General features: G+C 45.0%; 1 protein-coding gene across 1 annotated transcript in view; it reads left to right on the forward strand.

Annotated features, from left to right (window-relative positions):
- Window positions 1-27,089, forward strand: part of ZW10 (zw10 kinetochore protein) — a 148,162-nt gene that overhangs the window by 39,113 nt on the left and 81,960 nt on the right. Inside the window, exon 10 of the mRNA XM_068125775.2 lies at window positions 12,325-12,507. Within this exon, the coding sequence (XP_067981876.2) occupies window positions 12,325-12,507 (183 nt within the window). The remainder of the gene's footprint in view (window positions 1-12,324; window positions 12,508-27,089) is intronic.

A 27,089-nucleotide genomic window follows, 5' to 3' on the forward strand; every position in this document is an offset into this window, starting at 1 on the left:
TTATAGAAAATTCATGGTGTGATATTAATGAAAAATATTGTGTCAATATGGTGTCAGTTGTGTCAATTTTATAGGCGCGCAGGGTTGAACGTTATTAATATGCCTTCAGGCCCTCACTGGTACCAAATGTACATCTTGATATGAAGAAGCAATGTACAGTTAATAATAATGATATTCTAGCTATTTTGGTTATGCAAACACATTGCTATATGCCCGATATATGAGATACACGTTTTTTATCGGTTTACTTGGAGGCCATTTTGAAATCCGCCATTTTTAACCGGAAGTAATCATTTTACGACTTGCCTCCTCTTCTTATTGAATTCAGCATACTCGAAAACCCCCGTGTGCCAAATGTCATGCTTTCTGCCAGAAGTGCACTACTCTGGTGTTTTTTGGCACATATCCGCTCCACTATTTCGCGGTGAGGCAGGCACAATTCTGCGGCCCATGAATCCGGGGCGGCACCAGTCAGCTGCCGACGCATCAATCAGCCTAAACGTGCAACCATACGCAAATATAGTAGGATGTGTGCCAATATAGTAGGATTTCAAAATAGCATTTGTCTCACTTCGTCATGTTGGACCATTTTTTAATTACTGAGACCTGTTGGACCATTTCAAATTACTGAGACATTGTTGGATCATCGCAAAATATGATTTTTTTTCTTCCTATGGGATGTAACGCAAAATTGGGGTTCGGCTTTTACACTAGTGCGGCTTATACACAGCAATTTTCGTTTGCACATATTCCTAGACTTTTACAAACTATTTTTAATCAACCTTTTGCCTTCATTGATTGATTTTTAAAATGTATATATTTTATAGTTAAGGGGTTTTCCTTTCCTGCTTTGTTGATAACATTCAAATGAAAAATCGGTCAGAGACCGAGGACTTGCTGGAATGTACTTTTTTATCGGCCATTTTGGATCATAAAAAGTAAATAATGACCTCTGCCAAAGTTCAAACGACGTGGGGTTTAATCTCTCCATGAGAGAATTCCACATACCTATTTGGGCGGTGTATAAGCTAACAGATCGCTGTCTCCATCGATCTTGCCAAGGCCGTAACACCTATCGGCTCAAAATCCTTTTAACTGTTGACTTGGTAGTTTTTACAATGAAGGAAACATGTATTGGAAGTACATACGACATCGCGATTGTGAATGTGACAGCTCTGAGGTGTCTTTCGCTTCGCATCGCAGTGACGGCGAGCACCAACATGGTGGCTGTAAGATTAAAATCTGGCTTCAAGCCCCCTCACCACCCAAAATCTATTCCGGCGAATCTATTCCGGCAAGTAACCGACCAACCAACATACTTGTCGGAATCTATTCCGGCAAGTAACAAACGGACAAACAGACAGGGGTGAAAACATAACCTCCATACACCTTTGGTGGCGGAGGTAACAAAATCAGGATGAAGGTCCCAATGAAAATCCGCCTCATCGCGGCTTCATTTAAACCGTCAAATCCTTCCGCTGTATCATTCCGCCTCGCCCCGGCTTTACGCTGTGATCATGATTTTCACGTTTTGGGTGACCTTGAGCTTGACCTTGGGCCGAGAGAGCTAAAAATTGGGCACAGCCTATTCCAGGGCAAGACCAATATGTGTGTAAAGTTTGGCGATTCTACGTGCAACGGTGTAGACGTAGTGCTGCAAACAGACAGACAGACAGACAGACAGATGAAAAATCGGTCAGAGACCGAGGACTTGCCGGAATGTACTTTATCGGCCATTTAGGACAAATATGGCGGCCGAACCACGTGACCGATGACGTCATCATTAACATATATTATTCCCCATGGAGAGTTCTTTACAATGAGCCATGTCTCAATTTTTTCTGTTCAGCACTTTTGGAGATATAGTGGTGCAAAGTTTTGCCGTTTTTCCAAGATGGCGGCCGACCACGTGACCGATGATGTCATAATTAACATATTTTATTCCCCATGGAGAGTTCTTTGCAATGAGCCATACCTCAATTTTTTCTATTCAGGACTTTTGGAGATGTGGAGGTGCAGAGTTTTTCGGTTTTTCCAAGATGGCGGCCGAACCACGTGACCGATGACATCATCATTAACATATTTTATTCCCCATGGAGAGTTCTTTACAATGAGCCATGTCTCAATTTTTTCTATTCAGCACTTTCGGAGATATGGAGGTGCTAAGTTTTTCGGTTTTTCCAAGATGGCGGCCGACCACGTGACTGATGACATCATTAACATATTTTATTCCCCATGGAGAGTTCTTTACAATGAGCCATGCCTCAATTTTTCTATTCAGGACTTTTGGAGATGTGGAGGTGCAGAGTTTTTCGGTTTTTCCAAGATGGCGGCCGAACCACGTGACCAATGACATCATCATTAACATATTGTATTCCCCATGGAGAGTTCTGTACAATGAGCCATGCCTCAATTTTTCTATTCAGGACTTTTGGAGATGTGGAGGTGCAGAGTTTTTCGGTTTTTCCAAGATGGCGGCCGAACCACCTGACATATGACGTCATCATTAACAAATTTTATTCCCCATGGAGAGTTCTTTACAATGAGCCATGTCTCAATTTTTTCTGTTCAGCACTTTTGGAGATTTCGTGGTGCAAAGTTTTGCCGTTTTTCCAAGATGGCGGCCGACCACGTGACTGATGATGTCATCATTAACATATTTTATTCCCCATCGAGAGTTCTTCACAATGAGCCATGTCTCAATTTTTTCTGTTCAGCACTTTTGGAGATTTCGTGGTGCAAAGTTTTGCCGTTTTTCCAAGATGGCGGCCGACCACGTGACTGATGATGTCATCATTAACATATTTTATTCCCCATGGAGAGTTCTTTACAATGAGCCATGTCTCAATTTTTTCTGTTCAGTACTTTCGGAGATAAAGAAGTGCAACGTTTTTCGGTTTTTCCAAGATGGCGGCCGAACCACGTCACCGATGACGTCATCAATTGGGCACAGTCTATTCCAGGGCAAGACCAATATGTGTGCAAAGTTTGGCGATTCTACGTGCAACGGTGTAGACGCAGTGCTGCAAACAGACAGACAGACAGACAAACAGACAAACGAACAGATCAACATACTTGCCGGAAAAATTTTTCCGGCAAGTAACAAACAGACAGACGACCACGTGACATATGACATCATCATTAACATATTTTATTCCCCATGGAGAGTTCTTTACAATGAGCCACGTCTCAATTTTTTCTGTTCAGCACTTTTGGAGATATAGTGGTGCAAAGTTTTGCTGTTTTTCCAAGATGGCGGCCGACCACGTGACTGATGACGTCATCATTAACATATTTTATTCCCCATGGAGAGTTCTTTACAATGAGCCATGTCTCAATTTTTTCTGTTCAGTACTTTCGGAGATATAGAGGTACAAAGTTTTTCGGTTTTTCCAAGATGGCGGCCGAACCACGTCACCGATGACGTCATCAATTGGGCACAGTCTATTCCAGGGCAAGACCAATATGTGTGCAAAGTTTGGCGATTCTACGTGCAACGGTGTAGACGCAGTGCTGCAAACAGACAGACAGACAAACAGATGAAAAATCGGTCAGAGACCGAGGACTTGCCGGAATGCCCTTTTTTATCGGTCATTTAGAACAAATATGGCGGCTGAACCACGTGATAGATGACGTCATCATTAACATATTATATTCCCCATGGAGAGTTCTTTACAATGAGCCATGTCTCAATTTTTTCTGTTCAGCACTTTTGGAGATATAGTGGTGCAAAGTTTTGCCATTTTTCCAAGATGGCGGCCGACCACGTGACATATGACATCATCATTAACATATTTTATTCCCCATGGAGAGTTCTTTACAAAGAGCCATGTCTCAACTTTTTCTATTCAGCACTTTTGGAGATATGGAGGTGCTACGTTTTTCGGTTTTTCCAAGATGGCGGCCGAACCACGTGACCTCTGATGTCATCATTAACATATTTTATTCCCCATGGAGAGTTCTTTACAATGAGCCATGTCTCAATTTTTTATATTCAGCACTTTCAGAGATATGGAGGTGCAAAATTTTTCGGTTTTTCCAAGATGGCGGCCGAACCACGTGACATATGACGTCATCATTAACATATTTTATTCCCCATGGAGAGTTCTTTACAATGAGCCATGTTTCAATTTTTTCTGTTCAGCACTTTTGGAGATATCGTGGTGCAAAGTTTTGCCGTTTTTCCAAGATGGCGGCCGACCACATGACATATGACGTCATCATTAACATATTTTATTCCCCATGGAGAGTTCTTTACAATGAGCCATGTCTCAATTTTTTCTGTTCAGCACTTTTGGAGATATTGTGGTGCAAAGTTTTGCCGTTTTTCCAAGATGGCGGCCGACCACGTGACTGATGACGTCATCATTCACATATTTTATTCCCCATGGAGAGTTCTTTACAATGAGCCATGTCTCAATTTTTTCTATTCAGTACTTTCAGAGATATGGAGGTGCAAAGTTTTGCCGTTTTTCCAAGATGGCGGCCGACCACGTGACTGATGACGTCATCATTAACATCTTCTATTCCCCATGGAGAGTTCTTTACAATGAGCCATGTCTCAATTTTTTCTGTTCAGCACTTTTGGAGATTTCGTGGTGCAAAGTTTTGCCGTTTTCCCAAGATGGCGGCCGACCACGTGACTGATAATGTCATCATTAACATATTTTATTCCCCATGGAGAGTTCTTTACAATGAGCCATGTCTCAATTTTTTCTGTTCAGTACTTTCGGAGATATAGAAGTGCAAAGTTTTTCGGTTTTTCCAAGATGGCGGCCGAACCACGTCACCGATGACGTCATCAATTGGGCACAGTCTATTCCAGGGCAAGACCAATATGTGTGCAAAGTTTGGCGATTCTCCGTGCAACGGTGTAGACGCAGTGCTGCAAACAGACAGACAGACAAACAGACAGACAAACAGACAGACAAACAAATGAAAAATCGGTCAGAGACCGAGGACTTGCCGGAATGCCCTTTTTTATCGGTCATTTAGACCAAATATGGCGGCTGAACCACGTGATAGATGACGTCATCATTAACATATTATATTCCCCATGGAGAGTTCTTTACAATGAGCCATGTCTCAATTTTTTCTGTTCAGCACTTTTGGAGATATAGTGGTGCAAAGTTTTGCCATTTTTCCAAGATGGCGGCCGACCACGTGACATATGACATCATCATTAACATATTTTATTCCCCATGGAGAGTTCTTTACAAAGAGCCATGTCTCAACTTTTTCTATTCAGCACTTTTGGAGATATGGAGGTGCTACGTTTTTCGGTTTTTCCAAGATGGCGGCCGAACCACGTGACCTCTGATGTCATCATTAACATATTTTATTCCCCATGGAGAGTTCTTTACAATGAGCCATGTCTCAATTTTTTATATTCAGCACTTTCAGAGATATGGAGGTGCAAAATTTTTCGGTTTTTCCAAGATGGCGGCCGAACCACGTGACATATGACGTCATCATTAACATATTTTATTCCCCATGGAGAGTTCTTTACAATGAGCCATGTTTCAATTTTTTCTGTTCAGCACTTTTGGAGATATCGTGGTGCAAAGTTTTGCCGTTTTTCCAAGATGGCGGCCGACCACATGACATATGACGTCATCATTAACATATTTTATTCCCCATGGAGAGTTCTTTACAATGAGCCATGTCTCAATTTTTTCTGTTCAGCACTTTTGGAGATATCGTGGTGCAAAGTTTTGCCGTTTTTCCAAGATGGCGGCCGACCACGTGACTGATGACGTCATCATTCACATATTTTATTCCCCATGGAGAGTTCTTTACAATGAGCCATGTCTCAATTTTTTCTATTCAGTACTTTCAGAGATATGGAGGTGCAAAGTTTTGCCGTTTTTCCAAGATGGCGGCCGACCACGTGACTGATGACGTCATCATTAACATATTTTATTCCCCATGGAGAGTTCTTTACAATGAGCCATGTCTCAATTTTTTCTGTTCAGCACTTTTGGAGATTTCGTGGTGCAAAGTTTTGCCGTTTTTCCAAGATGGCGGCCGACCACGTGACTGATAATGTCATCATTAACATATTTTATTCCCCATGGAGAGTTCTTTACAATGAGCCATGTCTCAATTTTTTCTGTTCAGTACTTTCGGAGATATAGAAGTGCAAAGTTTTTCGGTTTTTCCAAGATGGCGGCCGAACCACGTCACCGATGACGTCATCAATTGGGCACAGTCTATTCCAGGGCAAGACCAATATGTGTGCAAAGTTTGGCGATTCTCCGTGCAACGGTGTAGACGCAGTGCTGCAAACAGACAGACAGACAAACAGACAGACAAACAGACAGATGAAAAATCGGTCAGAGACCGAGGACTTGCCGGAATGTACTTTTTATCGGCCATTTAGAACAAATATGGCGGCCGAACCACGTGACCGATGATATCATCATTAACATATTTTATTCCCCATGGAGAGTTCTTTACAATGAGCCATGTCTCAATTTTTTCTGTTCAGCACTTTTGGAGATATAGTGGTGCAAAGTTTTGCCGTTTTTCCAAGATGGCGGCCGACCACGTGACATATGACATCATCATTAACATATTTTATTCCCCATGGAGAGTTCTTTACAATGAGCCATGTCTCAATTTTTTCTGTTCAGCACTTTTGGAGATTTCGTGGTGCAAAGTTTTGCCGTTTTTCCAAGATGGCGGCCGACCACGTGACATATGACGTCATCATTAACATATTTTATTCCCCATGGAGAGTTCTTTACAATGAGCCATGTCTCAATTTTTTCTGTTCAGTACTTTCGGAGATATAGAGGTGCAAAGTTTTTCGGTTTTTCCAAGATGGCGGCCGAACCACGTCACCGATGACGTCATCAATTGGGCACAGTCTATTCCAGGGCAAGACCAATAAGTGTGCAAAGTTTGGCGATTCTACGTGCAACGGTGTAGACGCAGTGCTGCAAACAGACAGACAGACAGACAAACAGACAAACAGACAGATGAAAAATCGGTCAGAGACCGAGGACTTGCCGGAATGTACTTTTTATCGGCCATTTAGAACAAATATGGCGGCCGAACCACGTGACCGATGATATCATCATTAACATATTTTATTCCCCATGGAGAGTTCTTTACAATGAGCCATGTCTCAATTTTTTCTATTCAGCACTTTCGGAGATATGGAGGTGCAAAGTTTTTCGGTTTTTCCAAGATGGCGGCCGACCACGTGACATATGACGTCATCATTAACATATTTTATTCCCCATGGAGAGTTCTTACCAATGAGCCATGTCTCAATTTTTTCTGTTCAGCACTTCCGGAGATATGGAGGTGCAAAGTTTTTCGGTTTTTCCAAGATGGCGGCCGACCACGTGACATATGACGTCATCATTAACATATTTTATTCGCCATGGAGAGTTCTTTACAATGAGCCATGTCTCAATTTTTTCTGTTCAGCACTTTTGGAGATATCGTGGTGCAAAGTTTTGCCGTTTTTCCAAGATGGCGGCCGACCACGTGACTGATGATATCATCATTAACATATTTTATTCCCCATGGAGAGTTCTTTACAATGCGCCATGTCTCAATTTTTTCTGTTCAGCACTTTTGGAGATATAGTGGTGCAAAGTTTTGCCGTTTTTCCAAGATGGCGGCCGACCACGTGACATATGACATCATCATTAACATATTTTATTCCCCATGGAGAGTTCTTTACAATGAGCCATGTCTCAATTTTTTCTGTTCAGCACTTTTGGAGATTTCGTGGTGCAAAGTTTTGCCGTTTTTCCAAGATGGCGGCCGACCACGTGACTGATGACGTCATCATTAACATATTTTATTCCCCATGGAGAGTTCTTTACAATGAGCCATGTCTCAATTTTTTCTGTTCAGCACTTTTGGAGATATAGTGGTGCAAAGTTTTGCCGTTTTTCCAAAATGGCGGCCGACCACGTGACATATGACGTCATCATTAACATATTTTATTCCCCATGGAGAGTTCTTTACAATGAGCCATGTCTCAATTTTTTCTGTTCAGCACTTTTGGAGATATAGTGGTGCAAATTTTTGCTGTTTTTCCAAGATGGCGGCCGACCACGTGACTGATGACGTCATCATTAACATATTTTATTCCCCATGGAGAGTTCTTTACAATGAGCCATGTCTCAATTTTTTCTGTTCAGTACTTTCGGAGATATAGAGGTGCAAAGTTTTTCAGTTTTTCCAAGATGGCGGCCGAACCACGTCACCGATGACGTCATCAATTGAGCACAGTCTATTCCAGGGCAAGACCAATATGTGTGCAAAGTTTGGCGATTCTACGTGCAACGGTGTAGACGCAGTGCTGCAAACAGACAGACAAACAGATGAAAAATCGGTCAGAGACCGAGGACTTGCCGGAATGTACTTTTTTATCGGCCATTTAGGACAAATATGGCGGCCGAACCACGTGACCGATGACGTCATCATTAACATATTTTATTCCCCATGGAGAGTTCTTTACAATGAGCCATACCTCAATTTTTTCTATTCAGGACTTTTGGAGATGTGGAGGTGCAGAGTTTTCCGGTTTTTCCAAGATGGCGGCCGACCACGTGACTGATGACGTCATCATTAACATATTTTATTCCCCATGGAGAGTTCTTTACAATGAGCCATGTCTCAATTTTTTCTGTTCAGCACTTTTGGAGATTTTGTGGTGCAAAGTTTTGCCGTTTTTACAAGATGGCGGCCGACCACGTGACTGATGACGTCATCATTAACATATTTTATTCCCCATGGAGAGTTCTTTACAATGAGCCATGTCTCAATTTTTTCTGTTCAGCACTTTTGGAGATATAGTGGTGCAAAGTTTTGCCGTTTTTCCAAGATGGCGGCCGACCACGTGACATATGACGTCATCATTAACATATTTTATTCCCCATGGAGAGTTCTTTACAATGAGCCATGTCTCAATTTTTTCTGTTCAGCACTTTTGGAGATATAGTGGTGCAACGTTTTGCCGTTTTTCCAAGATGGCGACCGAACCACGTGACTGATGACGTCATCATTTACATATTTTATTCCCCATGGAGAGTTCTTTACAATGAGCCATGTCTCAATTTTTTCTGTTCAGTACTTTCGGAGATATAGAGGTGCAAAGTTTTTCGGTTTTTCCAAGATGGCGGCCGAACCACGTCACCGATGACGTCATCAATTGGGCACAGTCTATTCCAGGGCAAGACCAATATGTGTGCAAAGTTTGGCGATTCTACGTGCAACGGTGTAGACGCAGTGCTGCAAACAGACAGACAAACAGACAGACAGACAGACAGACAGATGAAAAATCGGTCAGAGACCGAGGACTTGCCGGAATGTACTCTTTTATCGGCCATTTAAGACAAATATGGCGTCCGAACCACGTGATAGATGACGTCATCATTAACATATATTATTCCCCATGGAGAGTTCTTCACAAAGAGCCATGTCTCAACTTTTTCTATTCAGCACTTTTGGAGATATGGAGGTGCTACGTTTTTCGGTTTTTCCAAGATGGCAGCCGAACCACGTGACCTATGATGTCATCATTAACATATTTTATTCCCCATGGAGAGTTCTTTACAATGAGCCATGTCTCAATTTTTTCTATTCAGCACTTTCAGAGATATGGAGGTGCACAATTTTTCGGTTTTTCCAAGATGGCGGCCGAACCACGTGACATATGACGTCATCATTAACATATTTTATTCCCCATTGAGAGTTCTTTACAATGAGCCATGTCTCAATTTTTTCCATTCTGCACTTTTGGAGATATAGTGGTGCAAAGTTTTCCCATTTTTCCAAGATGGCGGCCGAACCACGTGACCGATGGCGTCATCATTAACATATTTTATTCCCCATGGAGAGTTCTTTACAATGAGCCATGTCTCAATTTTTTCTGTTCAGCACTTTTGGAGATTTTGTGGTGCAAAGTTTTGCCGTTTTTCCAAGATGGCGGCCGACCACGTGACTGATGACGTCATCATTAACATATTTTATTCCCCATGGAGAGTTCTTTACAATGAGCCATGTCTCAATTATTCTGTTCAGCACTTTTGGAGATATAGTGGTGCAAAGTTTTGCCGTTTTTCCAAGATGGCGGCCGACCACGTGACATATGACGTCATCATTAACATATTTTATTCCCCATGGAGAGTTCTTTCCAATGAGCCATGTCTCAATTTTTTCTGTTCAGCACTTTTGGAGATATAGTGGCGCAACGATTTGCCGTTTTTCCAAGATGGCGACCGAACCACGTGACTGATGACGTCATCATTTACATATTTTATTCCCCATGGAGAGTTCTTTACAATGAGCCATGTCTCAATTTTTTCTGTTCAGCACTTTTGGAGATATAGTGGTGCAAATTTTTGCCGTTTTTCCAAGATGGCGGCCGACCACGTGACATATGACGTCATCATTAACATATTTTATTCCCCATGGAGAGTTCTTTACAATGAGCCATGTCTCAATTTTTTCTGTTCAGTACTTTCGGAGATATAGAGGTGCAAATTTATTCGGTTTTTCCAAGATGGCGGCCGAACCACGTCACTGATGACGTCATCATTGAGGCACAGTATATTAGAGGGCAAGACCATTATGTGTGCAAAGTTTGGCGATTCTCCGTGCAACGGTGTAGACGCAGTGCTGCAAACAGACAAACAGACAGACAAACAGACAGACAAACAGACAGACAGACAAACAAACGAACAGATCAACATACTTGCCGGAAAATTTTTCCGGCAAGTAACAAACAAACGAACAGATCAACATACTTGCCGGAATTTTTTCCGGCAAGTAATGAAAAATCGGTCAGAGACCGAGGACTTGCCGGAATGTACTTTTTTATCGGCCATTTAGGACAAATATGGCGGCCAAACCACGTGACCGATGAAGTCATCATTACTTGTTTTCTAAACTAATTTATTCCTTGATGATGCTCAAGAAATTTCATCTTGATCGGATGAAGTTTTGTACTTGGCGAATTATGACGTCATAATGGAGGAACCTATGACATCATCATTAACATATTTTATTCCCCATGGAGAGTTCTTTACAATGAGCCATGTCTCAATTTTTTCTGTTCAGCACCTTTGGAGATATAGTGGTGCAAAGTTTTGCCGTTTTTCCAAGATGGCGGCCGACCACGTGACATATGACGTCATCATTAACATATTTTATTCCCCATGGAGAGTTCTTTACAATGAGCCATGTCTCAATTTTTTCTGTTCAGCACTTTTGGAGATATAGTGGCGCAACGTTTTGCCGTTTTTCCAAGACGGCGACCGAACCACGTGACTGATGACGTCATCATTTACATATTTTATTCCCCATGGAGAGTTCTTTACAATGAGCCATGTCTCAATTTTTTCTGTTCAGTACTTTCGGAGATATAGAGGTGCAAAGTTTTTCGGTTTTTCCAAGATGGCGGCCGAACCACGTCACCGATGACGTCATCAATTGGGCACAGTCTATTCCAGGGCAAGACCAATATGTGTGCAAAGTTTGGCGATTCTACGTGCAACGGTGTAGACGCAGTGCTGCAAACAGACAGACAGACAGACAGACAAACAGACAGACAAACAGACAAACAAACGAACAGATCAACATACTTGCCGGAAAATTTTTCCGGCAAGTAACAAACAGACAAACGAACAGATCAACATACTTGCCGGAAAAAATTTTCCGGCAAGTAACAAACAAACGAACAGATCAACATACTTGCCGGAATCTTTTCCGGCAAGTAACGAACAGATCAACATACTTGCCGGAATCTTTTCCGGCAAGTAACAAACCAACCAACAACCAACATACTTGCCGGAATTTTTTCCGGCAAGTAATAAAGCCATTCTTTACGGATGGAAAAACATGAATGGAATGATATTTTTTAAATGTGTATGGTGTCAAAACTGAAATTGTGAATTGCTCATTAGAGAGAGTGTGTGTGTCAATTGCCAATCATGTCTGTCAAAGAATGCAGACACATGAGCTATTAGTACTATCGTATCCATCCACCTAGTACCATAGTACTAATGGGCTAAAGGTGTACGGATGGTGTTTGTAGGTGATTATTAAAGCATGTTAATTGGCTGTTTGTTAATTTCTTCAGAGGGCTGCTTGGTCAAGTCTGCGTTGTAATACATGGCTTAAGGTCCTAATTTATGTTTGCATTCTAATATTATGGTTAATTTCCTTCACATGTCTCCATGATTTTCCTCTGGCTCACGTATCTGCTTTCCCATCCTTCCCACTTCTTTGCTCCCATGCTCTTTAATCACTCTCCAGCTAAAATGGACCTCACCATTAACACTATCTATTCGGCAGGTAATGGAGGCAACGGAGAATTTTGAGGCTGAAGTTCGAGCTCTGGGTTTTCTAACATCCATTTCGTCTCCTATGCTCACCTATGCTCGTGATGTGTCTATGCATTTTGCCTCGCTGCGGAGCCAATTTCTGCTCGTCACTGCCCGCTCTCTTTTGGAAACCAGTCTTCATAACACTACTTTAGTAAGCTTTGGGAACTTTTCATGACTATAATATGATCAGTGATATACTGTGTGTGTGTGTGTGTGTGTGTGTGTGTGTGTGTGTGTGTGTGTGTGTGTGTGTGTGTGTATGTATATATATATATATATATAAATATATATATATATATATATATATATATATATATATATATATATATATATTGTTGTAGATATGAGGATTGTGTTTTTTTTATTGTGTTTTTTTATTGTATAGTACATTGTAAAAATATCGCCCTCCTTGCTCCAGTTATGTATAAAGGTCAAAGTGCGTCCCATAATTAGTTCATAAACACCACACGTTAGCCAATCATAGATTTCCCCCTTTGTTGACAGTTATATCCTTATTATGTGTATTAGTGTAAGGCTGTGTCTTCCATTAATTGAAACACTCCATTGCACTGCATTAAATAAGAGTAGATCCCCTTTCATTCACATTCCCCTTCCAACAATTGCCAACTGTTCCCTTTCGCCACTCCATTCGCCACGAGGTCGGCTTGGAGAAGAAGGGGGAGGAGCTGCCGACTCCTGGGCATGCCCGCCCATCGTCATCAAGGGCGGAGCCAGAGGGCCGTGCCGACCAATCAGGGCCGAGGCGAGCTGACCGATGGGCGTGTCCTGGACACCAGCGGCTTGATCGCCTGAGGCGCTATATAGAGCGCGCGCGAAAGCAAAAGAAGTTGTTGTTGGACTAAGCAAGAGAGGAAGAGTTGGACTGAGTGGGACGAAGAGTTGGACTAAGCAAGAGAGGAAGTTGTTGGATTGGGTTGGACTAAGAAAGAGAGAGGACCCGTCACACCAGACCCCCCCACCAGCAGCGTTGGCTCCACTAAGCAGCTCCGACCCGTTACCCCGCGCACATGACAGGATCGGTGGCATCGGCGGCCGTCGAGGTCCAGCCCGACGTCCCGTGCGGGATCAAGCTCCAGCCAGCTCCGTGCCTTCCTCCCCCTCCAGCCACCCACCTCCTGTCATTCCTGCCTGCAATGTCCCCATTCGTGTACGTGAGTTTGTTCTGTTTGTCTTGTCCCTGGGTTAATTAAGACTGTAGGTAAGCTAGCGATTTTCACTGTGTCTCTGATTTCTTCTGTAAATTATTTTATTATCCTTCCTTCTCCTTGGTTTCTTTGATTGTGTAAATAGTAGGAATAAATTTAGTAGCATTTCAAACCTTTTTTTTGTCTCCTTCTTCTTCTTCTTCTTCTTCTTCACATCCGTGTCGCCTTTGTCTTTTCCCTATTGAATATCTGTGGCGTGATTTTGTCCAACGTTCAGGAATCGGGTTAGTCGGGGTAACTGTTAGGGCCGCGGCGCCATCCGCTCGGCAAATTAACATCTTATCCGCGGTCCGTAACAATAGATATATACATATATATATATATATATATATATATATATATATATATATATATATATATATATATATATATATATATATATATATATATATATATATATATATATGTATATATATGTATATATATATGTATATATATGTATATATATATATATATATATGTATATATATGTATATATATATATATATATATATATATATATATATATATGTATATATATATATATATATATATATATATATATGTATATGTATATATATATATATATATATATATATATATATATGTATATATATATATATATATATATATATATATATATATATATATATATATATATATTGTTACAGACGTGGCTTAGATGTTATTTTACCGAGCGGTTTTGAGATGACCACGTCTGCACAAGTTACCGATTATACTCGAAGTTGACTAGTCGCGCTATGCTAGGTCAATGAAGGAACAGACACACGGCTGGGTTTCAAATGACACGACTCCAAGGGTTCAGTTCTCAAGACCTCCGGAGGAGATTATATTCGTTACGGAAGGTCAGATTACAGGGACGAGAGGGACAGCAAAGGAAGATAGGCACTTAGACACAACCTTATATTAACCCCAACAGACGACAGGTAAACGGGACAAGGCTGACTCACACGGGGGTTGATGGCAGGAAAGCGGTTGTCGATGGCTCCAGGTGCACCTGGGCTCAGGGCAGGATCGACCCGGTCCGGTCCAGAGATGCGGAAGGTTCCACAGCGCTCGAGGTGGCGTCTTTTCGTCTCAAGCTGGGGGCGCATCTGACGTCACATCCGGCGCGGGGCCGCGTATATCCGGTGGGGAGTGACACGCCCTCGGCTCGTTAGCTCCGCCTCGTGGAATCGGCACGTTGCTTCTCATTGGGTGCGTGCGGGGGGGTTACCGGCTCCGCCCTTGACGAGGAGCTGACAAGGAGCCCCTTTGTGGTAACCCCGTGGAGCGCATGGTCTGGAGCGCGTTGTCTGGAGCGCATTGTCGATGGCGGCTAACCGAGCCGGTGGGAGGACGCACACTCCCCCCCGCGCAGCGTCGTGCCCCTCTGTTGTTGTAGACGGGGAAGAAGATGGGAGGAGGTATGGGAAAGGTCCTAAACTCACTACTGGTGCCATATAATCACATTCTGGTGCAACGAAGAGTCATAATTAATGGAAACGAGGCCTTAACTGACATAGACTAAGAATAACTAGCAAGATGTCCGAAAGTGGTCTACGTGTGGTGCGGTGGACCTGGGCACGACATTTAATGGGGGAAAAAGGGGAAGGTCGGCTCTACTGATTGTTGTTTACAGACAATGGGACTAGGGAATGGGGGATTGGGGATAGTTGGGGAGTATTGGGGAAAATAGGGGAATATTTACAAGTGGATATGGAGGCCAAATTCCATATTCGCAACATTGCACCCTTCTCTACCCTCGGGGCGCCCCGACCCGATAAATTTTTACCTACTTTAGTGTGGCACGCAATGTAGTTCCCTCTACTATTAACTCTACCCTGAGTGCGACAGTTTTACAGATATTCACGAATGAGTAAATATGTCCCCCTGCGACGTTGCACCCTTCTCCTCACAGAAACACACCCACAGGATAACCGAATCCGGAAAGAATTCTCAAACTAAACATACAGCCGGTAGGGAGCATTATTTACACAAGACTACGCTGATATTTACACTACGATCCAGGACCTGTTTTTGGAGGAACACATGCAGATGTTATGCATAGAGAGAGCACGCTTGCCAGCATCGATACACCAACCCACGAGTGCTCTGTGGCCGACGGCCTTTAATAACGTGCAGAGCACCCCTTCCAAGCATCAAGCACCACCCCATCACACAGTGAGCACCATCCGGTGCACCAATAAAGTGTTTATAAATCATTGTGTGGTGTCGCAGCCGGCCGATGTTCTGCCGCTGGTCTTGCCTTCGTGTGGTGCACTTGGCCTTCTTACTTCTTTTCAAAAATAAAGAAAGGCGCCAACCGCGTCCATTTCTGTATTTTGGCCTTCAGTGGTGTCAACTATAAGTGGTTCACCTGTTTGGCATAGGTGCCACGTTGACCCATAGGTCCTTCCACGGGTGGTGCTTGGCCGCAAAAGAACTGCGGTCCATTGTGGGTGGCCACAAACATTGCGGTCCGTATGGTGTATCGATCCAAGCAGCAAGCAGCGAAAGTGCAGGCCCACAACTGCGTAGCCAGCACCTCTCTCTCCTCTCTCTCTACCCCAAAGCCAGATCCTCGGAGGTGGGAGACAAAAGAAGCAGACAAGTGAGTAAGGTGGTAAGGGCGCAAAAGTGCACGCAATACAAGATGATGCACACTGGGGGCACATGGGAACCAGGTGAGACAGGTACGTTCCTATCGTACGCCCCCCCCCCACCAGGTAACCTACATGGCCCCTCCCTTACCCCTTACTGCATCCACAAAACACAACACTACCCATAAACATCTACTTTACAAATCAACAAACATCCCTACTGTCTTCCCCGTTCCTCCCATAAACCAAATTCGTCTTCTCTCCCTCCTAACCAATCAAATTTGCCATTTTCAACTCTCATCAAAATTTGCCATTACCAATTCATCATCAGTCCCTCCTAGGGAGGGAGAGATGGAATCACCCCAATGTCTCATCCACGTCGTGATGCGTCTCACAAATCCACAGCAATCTCATTTCCTGCTACAAACCAAGAAAACACAGGTGTGGAGTCATCATCATCACCACAGGTAAGTGGCTGCGTATGGTGCGACAGGTTCATCAATCCTAACTATCTCCTAAATGACTTTAACAACTTTACACTACCCGGGGTCTTTCTCCGGCCAAACCATTGGCCCTCTTACACTATGGGTTCTAAAAACCAATTCCCATTGGCCAAACTGTGGTGCTTTTCAATTTGGGGTCTCACTCCCCCGATTCATCTCCCGGTGCCCTCGCACAATTTCTGGGCTGTGGCGTGTACCTCTCCCAGCGGGTCTACCCACCTGCACACCTCCACCACTGCAGTTGCCTCCGAGCTTACCTGCTCCTTACCCTAACCTAACTACCTGGGGAAGGCCCTTTGGCACTCTCCCCACTCGGTGCCCTCTCTGGCACTGGGCTACCCGGGTCCATCCTCCGGATCCTCGGGCCCCATCCACAACTCTACCGGCTCCCAGAGCCCACCTGCGGCCTCACCTGGCCGACATCCTCACAGTGGTGGAGTGCCCAACCAACTACACACACTAACAGGCTACACGCCCAGCCATTTCCACGACACTAATGCACCCATTCACAACACCATTCTGCAACCGCACCACAAATGCCAATATCCAACCACAACTTGCCTATACCCTCTACCTAACACTTACACTACCCGCCCCGGGTATTCGTGAAAGGGGTCCACTCTTCCCCCATCCACACCTTCACACCATGCACACCACTCCGTACCACTTACTCCAACTCTCTCCACACACCTGTACTTGCACACCTGTGCTCTCACACTTGGTGCCACCTGCACCCTTCTCTCCCCAAGCGCATTCGCGCTGATCCACACACTCACTACTCATACACTGCTCCACACACCTGTCCAATTGCACACCTGTGCAATCACACCTGTTCCATCCTCACACACACGGCATCATCTCAGCTAACTACTCCCTTCTGAAACTTGCGCTTCCCAGTCGTCCCTTTAAACTATTACGCTCCCACGTCATTATCATCCACACTAATCTACCTGCGTCCCTACTACAGGTATCAGTCACTAACTAAACTTAACGTCACCTAATGTCAATCCTCGCTAGATCCCTACACACCATATCCTAACCCACCCGGGCTAGTTTTCACTGCCATACACCCCATAAGCTATTGCTCCTTTGCCCCCACACATGGGAAGGGTGGCAGGGATGCCATCCCACCACATCGGGGGTCTCTCACTACCAATTTTGCACATCAAATTTCAACAAATTAAAAATTTGCCAATCATCTGCCAATCACTGTACCATTACCAATCATCACTCTGCCAATCCTTTGCCAATCATCAAATTTTGTTTTTCTCTAATTTTGGGGCCAAAACACTAACCTCATCACCCAGTCTACTCACTAATGCCTCTCGGTGCGCCAATTCCTGTCCAAAGCCCGCTTCGTAAAGCCAAGCAATGGATGCTGGTTGTTTTGTGCCGGCGGCTGGATGCGTCCGGCATTCGGGGCAGGGACGGGGGCTTACCCGTGCCGAGATCCCACGCACCATCTCGGCACGGAGCCATCCAATGCCCCGCTCTCGACCTGCCGGCACGTCTCACCAAAAAGTGGTCGCCATGACGACCCTTTCTATCGGGCTGCCAGCTCCGCCTAATGGAGCACGGACGCGGCCGTTCAAAGCGAGGCCCGGCACGCACCGAGGGCCCGATTCGGCTATAAGTCGTTCTACACTCTACCCCGTCTAACGTCGATGCTTCACCTGGACGCTTACACCCCGCAGCCCGTTCCTTGCTCACACATCCAGCCGTTCCCATTCTCCTCGTACCTTTCCGTACACACCTCGGTACACTCATTCCACTCACAGCCTTGGTCACACACCTGACCACCGAACACTGTGGCACACATTCGTTGCTCGCACACCTCACCAATACACCGCTTCGCGCCCCCTCCTCGGTCACCTCCTCTGTGACAATCACAGGTGTGCCCTCATTCGCACACCCAACCACGTGCCTCACCACCAACTCCAGCGTGCATTCCCACTCACGCTCTACCATTCCAGGTGTGCTTCCTTCCATCCCAGGTGTACATCCTCGCTCACCTGTCACAACCAGCTCACTCTCCTGGTCACTCTCACTACTCTCACCACCACTCTTGACCACGCACTCACCCTTACTCTTGACAGCACACTCTTTCCTCATGCACCTGTCCGTCACACACCTTTCTCGCGCACACTCTCCCGTTACACCCTCTGTAACACTCACCACACCGCGCTTCCATGTGCCCCCTCGCACACGCGCTACGACCGACTCACTCTTGCCAGCACACTCACTCCTTGGCACGCACTTTTTCCTCACACACCCCAGAGTCGGACTTTCTCGCACACCTCCTCTTTCGCACACCAGACCTGTCGCACACTTCACCAACGGCCTCTCACGAACACCCGGGTCCATCTCGACCCCCAAGCTTCTTAAATCCCCTGGCGCATCATACGCACGACCATATTGGTCACCACTTACACCGGGTCCTCTTCCTCTTCGCTTCTCCTCCATCACCTGCGAATCCCTCATCCGGTTAATGAGCACATCATCACGATCCAAACACAGACTTTGGACCAATTCTTTTATCTCCTCTTTTATCTCTTTCTTATCCCCTCTCCGTCGCTTCTTAATTTCGCTCATCCCTTCTTCCACTTCTTCTAATTTGTGCTTCACCTCTTTTATTCCCCGGTACGTCTCCTCAAGCTCATCCTCTAAGGCTACCTTGACCGTTTCCATGTGCGTCCTCACCTGCCGGTCCTTCGTCTCCATTACCTCTATCACCTCGTCCAACCTCGTTGTCAGTCCCTCACGTACCATCTGACATTCCCTCTTTGTCGCTATCAAGTCGTTTTTTATGTCGTTTTGTGTCGCTTTTAAACCTCCTAATACCGCAGTGTTCCTTTGAACCTGCTCCACTAACTCCGTTTGTCCCACCGTCAGCTGCTCCACCTCCTGCGTCAGGTCCTCTATGCCCCCTTGTAACTTTACAGTCCCCTTTCTCACCTCCTTCTCCATGTGCTCCTTACAGTGCCTCACCTCCTCGCGCACTCCTCCGACCTCCTCACTCACTCCTCTTCTGATCTCTTCTCCCATCACTTGCATCTCCTGCCCAGATGCCACCCTCATCTGCTCCATTTCCTCCCTGTGAGCATCCAGTTTGGTTTCTACCCCCATTCTGACCCCCTCTATCTGCTGCCCCATTTGGTTAACTTCCCTTTCCGCTTGGTCCTTCATGTCCCTCAATTTGCCTTCCATGGTGTTTTCTAACCCCTCTAACCCTTTTTGCATCCCTTCCATTTGATTCTCTTGAGCGGCCATTCTGTTTTCTACCCCCGTTAACCCATGTTTCACTCCCTCAATCTGATTCTCTTGAGCGGCCATTCTGTTTTCTACCCCCATTAACCCATGTTTCACCCCTTCTATCCCATTGTCTAACCCCTCTAATTTCTTGTCTAATCCCTCACCGGTACCCCTCGCTTCGTCCCTCATTACCCACAATTGCTCACCCTGAGCATCCATCCGGTTCCCCATTACCCCCAATTGGTCCTCCAATCGCTCACCCTGAGCATCCATCCGGTTCCCCAACCGCTCACCCAATCGCTCAATTTGGCTCTCCATACTCATCTGTACAGCTGCCTGTAACTGCGCAATGAGGGCCTGCATGTCAATCGGCTGCATGTTAAAGCCCGTTGATACAGCGGCCTCGGCTACCACGCGCTCTTGCGAGGCGCCATTTTGCGCGCCCGCTACTTCGTGCGTGACGGCGCTATTTTGCGAACCTGCCGCCCTCACTGCTTCGCTCTCCTCTTGTCCCTCAATTTGGTCCTGGATCGACCCTACCTCACTCTCCTTTACCGGACCCCAGCTGTCTTGATCCGCCATAGCGCGACTTTCAAAATTCGGTTTTTTTTTTATTTTCGTAAAACAAATTCAAATTTCGCCGTTATAATTTCGCGCGGGAAACGCGCTCCGAATCGATTCTACTTGTTACAAATTTGGGCCTAATAACGCGCGGGAAACGCGCTCCGAATCGATTCTACTTGTTACAAATTTGGGCCTAATAAATTTAGTCCCGGGTTCGAATCCCACTCCTGACACCAATTGTTACAGACGTGGCTTAGATGTTATTTTACCGAGCGGTTTTGAGATGACCACGTCTGCACAAGTTACCGATTATACTCGAAGTTGACTAGTCGCGCTATGCTAGGTCAATGAAGGAACAGACACACGGCTGGGTTTCAAATGACACGACTCCAAGGGTTCAGTTCTCAAGACCTCCGGAGGAGATTATATTCGTTACGGAAGGTCAGATTACAGGGACGAGAGGGACAGCAAAGGAAGATAGGCACTTAGACACAACCTTATATTAACCCCAACAGACGACAGGTAAACGGGACAAGGCTGACTCACACGGGGGTTGATGGCAGGAAAGCGGTTGTCGATGGCTCCAGGTGCACCTGGGCTCAGGGCAGGATCGACCCGGTCCGGTCCAGAGATGCGGAAGGTTCCACAGCGCTCGAGGTGGCGTCTTTTCGTCTCAAGCTGGGGGCGCATCTGACGTCACATCCGGCGCGGGGCCGCGTATATCCGGCGGGGAGTGACACGCCCTCGGCTCGTTAGCTCCGCCTCGTGGAATCGGCACGTTGCTTCTCATTGGGTGCGTGCGGGGGGGTTGCCGGCTCCGCCCTTGACGAGGAGCTGACAAGGAGCCCCTTTGTGGTAACCCCGTGGAGCGCATGGTCTGGAGCGCGTTGTCTGGAGCGCATTGTCGATGGCGGCTAACCGAGCCGGTGGGAGGACGCACACTCCCCCCCGCGCAGCGCCGTGCCCCTCTGTTGTTGTAGACGGGGAAGAAGATGGGAGGAGGTATGGGAAAGGTCCTAAACTCACTACTGGTGCCATATAATCACATTCTGGTGCAACGAAGAGTCATAAATTAATGGAAACGAGGCCTTAACTGACATAGATTAAGAATAACTAGCAAGATGTCCGAAAGTGGTCTACGTGTGGTGCGGTGGACCTGGGCACGACATTTAATGGGGGAAAAAGGGGAAGGTCGGCTCTACTGATTGTTGTTTACAGACAATGGGACTAGGGAATGGGGGATTGGGGATAGTTGGGGAGTATTGGGGAAAATAGGGGAATATTTACAAGCGGATATGGAGGCCAAATTCCATATTCGCAACATTATATATATATATATATATATATATATATATATATATATATATATATATATATATATATATATATATATATATACAGTATATATATATATTATATATATATATAATTTTTTTGTTCATTAGCAATAGTTGAAGTTGATTTAATAAGTTTAAACTAGAACAGCACTCGCTAGAGCGCACACCTCCACCAGGATGAACAGTTTACATTGTGTATCCCACTGATAGGCCGGATCTGGATCCAGACCTGAACGAAAATCTAATCGGCTTGTTCTTGTCACCTACTCAACTTGATCCACTTAGTTTTGTCATAATCCGTCCACAACTTCTTCAAAATATCATGCTATATATAGTTTTTGGCTCTATCTCTCAATGGTGAAGAATCATTTAAAATATTCTAGTATCTGGGTGCAGATCTTCACCAAAATCGAACCAATGCGTCCTTGTCACACACCCAACCTGTCCACCAAGTTTCGTCCAAATATGTCCATAATTTTTTGAGTTATCCTGCAAACAGACAGACAAACAGGGGTGAAAACATAACCTGCATCCACATTTGGTGGCGGAGGTGAAAATTGAGGAAACTTTGCACTATTTAATTTTTTTAAGGTGTTGCGAACCATGTTGCACTTTTTGGCTGTTTTGCAAAAAGTATATATTTGGTTAAAACGTTTTGGGCATATCGGTAGTTCAGCTGTAAGAATAAATTGCTGCAGATTGCAGCTTGCATCTAATTTGTAGTAATTCAATGAGAAACATGCTGAAAATAATGTGTCGAAGGTGACATTTAGGATAAGATGAGACAAGTCAAGTCTGCAAAATGCATTTCCAGAGTGCCCTCTCCTTTTTTCCAGCGTGCCCTCCCATACAATCTAATGAGTGTTTTTTGTGTTTCAGATTGCATGAACATGGGTCCCAACGCTCAGCTAACGCCAGAAAAAAGACAGGCAATGGTAACTTTGAGAAAAGAAGGCCTTGAAACAGTTGCAATGCTGGAGCTGTTCAGCTGGGCTCTAATTTCCGGTGCTGTAAGGCGTCTGTTGCGCAGACTGGTGACTTGGATTACTTGTCCTGTGATTCTGTTGTGATTATTGGTCGAACAGAATGTTTTCTATCCACATTTTTACCAGTTTTGTTATGTCGTTTCATGGCACAAGCAACTGCATTTACTGACGCTTGTAATTTTTTTGCAAATTTTCTCAAGGATTGGCCTTCTTTTCTCAAAGTTACAATTGCCTATATTTTTTCTGGTGTTAGCTGAGCTTTGGCACCCATGTTCATGCAATCTGAAATGCTCATTAGATTGTATGGCTGGCCTTTCTGTAAACATTTTTTGCATCACCTGGCAATAATAGACATTGCACGTGATGAAGAAACGAAGCACAAACATTCATTCCACACAGAGCAGAGTATTTGTAAACAGTTTTTGCTACTGTTTTGAACATTAACTTAAATAATAATAACTAATTAATTAATTATTTAATTTATTTATTAATAACATTACCTTAATGATTTAATTAACTAATTTAATTAATTAATTAATTAATTAATTAATTAACTTAATAACTTAATTAATTAATAACATTAACTTTGCGTTTAAGTTTGGATTTAGTATTGCACTTTTCGACCTATTTCCAAAAATTGCTTTAAACCTACGTTTCACACAAGAAAGATGCATTGAAGCACAATATATTATCAGTAGATAAGCAGACATATCTTTGGTAAGAGTTTTGTTCACATCTTATGTTTATTTTGCACATTAGACGGTGAAATGTCAAAAAAAGTTGGGTGATCCTAAACTTTTGACTGGTAGTGTATATCTATATATATGCACATAGATGCATATTTATGTGTGTGTGTGTGTGTATATATATATATATATATATATATATATATATATATATATATATGTATGTATGTATGTATGTATGTATGTATATGTGTGTATATGTCGGGAAGGGAAATCAGGTTTCCACCACAAAGAAAGAGTAACAAGCGTTTATTAATCCATCAGGTACACAGCTGCGGGAAGAGCCAACATACACTGCACAAATGGGCAGCGTGCCTCGTCAGCCCTCCTAAAGAATATGCGAACTCAGGTCCGTTTATATAGGAATACTTAATCAGGAAATCTCCGCTGAAAGTGTGCTCGAACAAAGGAAATTGGGCTAAAGTTCCTCCCACCGGCATCCCTTTCTGGGCCGGATTCCTCCCACCGATGTCCGTTCCTGTTGCCTCAGGGGAGTGAAGCAAGAGCTGTTATCTCGTGGGCCAGATGTCTCTTCAGAACTCAAGGATGACCGGAGGCTGTATTTCACACGTAGGAGTTTACATTCCCAGTCACAGTTGTACCATAAATATGCTGGAGGCCGTTTGAGGAGTAACAAGCTTTGGATTCGGCTCAGCGGAGGGACGAGCATTCTCATTAGATTCAGATCCAGCGCAGTGGAAATCAAACTATCATTCAGAATACAATTAACGATTATATTAGTCTACAAGCGAAAGGTTTATGTATATAAAACTCATGTATCCAGCATAAAGGGATGGTCAGAGGTTATAGTTCACACATTGGCCTCACATTCCTGGCCGTGGCTCGTAAAACATGTTCAAAGCAAGAGAGAGGATTTAACAGACTTGCATAAATGGTGAAGAAAACATCTCTTATTAACTACAAAATAACGGTTATCGCTTATAACAGAGGTTTATACAACAATAAACTCAGTGACCGACATTAACCCTCCTCTTGTCTCGTCGAGACAACGTATCTCAAGAGACAACGGGCCACATCGGGCTTTATTCGCAAGCAAAGAGCATGGTGGTGTGTGCGACCGCAACGGGCTTTATTGAAAGAGGGTTGTGTGATGTGGGTGTCTCCCAAGGGCATGCCACGCGCCCATCGCGCCCCGCCCGTACACTTGAGGGACGTGTCATGTTGTGCGTGTTTGGAACATGAGGGTCCAGAACATGAAGGTCCATTAACGTTTCGGATCCACAACGAAGGCGTCTGGTCCGGATGAGGATGTGCTCCACAGAGGGCCCATCACCTCCCCTGCGGAACTGGCTCCCCCCACCTTTCACAAACGCGGTCCTTGCAGATCTTCGAAGTTAATCAACGTTCATGCGCATGAGGCCTCGTACGTGCTGCTGTTCTGAGGAATACATAATATTGTCAGTATCTTGTGTCACATGTTCCTGGTCAGGGTACAGAGCGTTAAAACCCGAAACATTCGAAGTGAAGAGAGAGACTTCCTTTATGTCAAAGTCTTCCATGGACGCATAATCAGCTTGTGGATCCAGGATATCCATGTCGGGTCCCTTGACTGCCAGACCCAGCGTCGCAATCAGATCCATAGTTGGATCGGTTGGAGGTGTGCAGCTGTGAGCTTGTAATACATAAGAGGCATTAGCCAGTTCCCGCAAGGGGTTTACAACAAAATCATCACAATTATCAAACAAATCAACACAGTCTTCCGAAGCGCCGGTCACATCAGCCTCGTCGAAGGGCTCGTTCAGGTCGACGGCCTCTGTGGTCAAGACCATGGTCGTCGTCGGCGGTTTCTTCGTTTTCCATCCTGTAAAGTACTTTCTCACGCAGAGAAGGACTAAGGATTTCATTATCTATCCCTTCCGACTGATCGGGGATGTAGGTGCAACATTTTCCATCGATTACCCTGCATACTCCTCCCTTTTCTGCCAATAACATATCTAAAGCTACCCGATTCTGCATCACCATGATTCGCATGTGTACTAATTCGTCTTCTATTTTTAGTTCTGCGATTCGGGTTTCGTTTCCGATTCGTTCCATCACTAATGCCAGGCTATCTATACGCCAACTACTCATAGTGACTCCCGCCTGGGGAAAAAATGCTCCTAGCAGAACTTGCCACCAACGCCCGTCCAATTTTACTGTCCCATCTGGGTTCCAAAGAGAGAGGCCCCATTTTTCCCTCCTGTGGGTGTACCCTGTTTCGTTAAAATGGTCTACCAGGTTTACCTTGGGAAAGATGGATCCTAAATAGCAAGTCCCTCCCCAATTTTCAGGCAAATATGGGTATGCCTTGTTACCGCAAATAAACATTACTCCATGGGGTGCGATAAGAGGCGAAGCCATACATTTACTAATTTCGGGAAGGGTGGAGTTTGGTGCCCCCCAAGACACCGTCAGGCTCGTTACATTATGCTGGGCCTGGTCATTCACCATTATTCTAAGGGTTCCTCCCCTTTGTTGCTCTTTCGTGCCGGATGGCAGGGCATCAGACGGTAGGGTGTGGGTGCATTCCGAAGTTCCCATCTGGACATGTCCTTTTCCTACGAGGCCTAACCGACCCCTTCGCTCCGTCACCCAGACCGGTTCTGGTCGTTTATCTAACAGGGCTTGACTAATAGGTGGGGTATATTGGAAACCACGGGAGCACACCGCTGGGTGTTTTGGGCCTGCCAGCTCCAAGGTTGTGGTCAGACATGGAGTGCGTAAGGGTCCCGAGCACATATCTCGTAGGGACAGGGGCAGTACTACCATATCTATTCCCGTGGTGCTAGTATGGGGGAAATGCATACACATTCAACAGCGCGACCGGTTCTGTACCTTGGCCATCTCGCGGGTGACTTTCCAGTACGTGTTTCCCTCTGCCCTCTTCCTTACCACTATTGGGGCCCGTGGTGTCACTATGTGTGTGGCGCATGGTGGCCGGGGAGTCAATAATTGTATGGTCGTAACTTCACATATCAATATCAGGGTGGTATTTCTTTCTAGTAAAGCGTGCGTGGTTAAAGTGTTCGAGCCTTTTCCCCATTCGAATCCTGCTCTGGCGGAACTTGCTGTTGGTCCAAACTTTCCTCCCCGTTGTACTTGCCTCTGACGAGAGAGGGCAACTTGTGTTGACTTCGTTCCGTTTGGATTTGTCCTTACAGCCCTCCACATTATATAAATCCACGGGGGGTCCTTTGGTGGTATTAGACAACATGGTACGTTTATCCTCTGCCCCCAGGTAACGCTTTGATAATGGACATGAGACTTAGAGGTTAGGTTTTTATATAATCCTTCAACATATGTCACCATGTCCGCCCACTTGAGGTGTGGCGTGGTGGGCGCTGTGCTGGCGAGGTGGTATAATCCTAGCAGTGCAAGTGTAATTAGTCCTATATGTCTACGGCGTATCGGTTGGTGCAGCTCCTGCCCCATCATGTGTGACGGTGGGTGTGTTAGGTGGGACTCCAGTGACCGTGGGTGCGGGTAGGGCCAACTTACAATGCGTGGCGTGGATCCAGGAGGTCTTGCCCTCGCAAA

This window comes from Myxine glutinosa, chromosome 1 (assembly GCF_964187855.1).
Source record: "Myxine glutinosa chromosome 1, kmMyxGlut1.1, whole genome shotgun sequence".
Lineage (NCBI taxonomy): Eukaryota > Metazoa > Chordata > Myxini > Myxiniformes > Myxinidae > Myxine > Myxine glutinosa.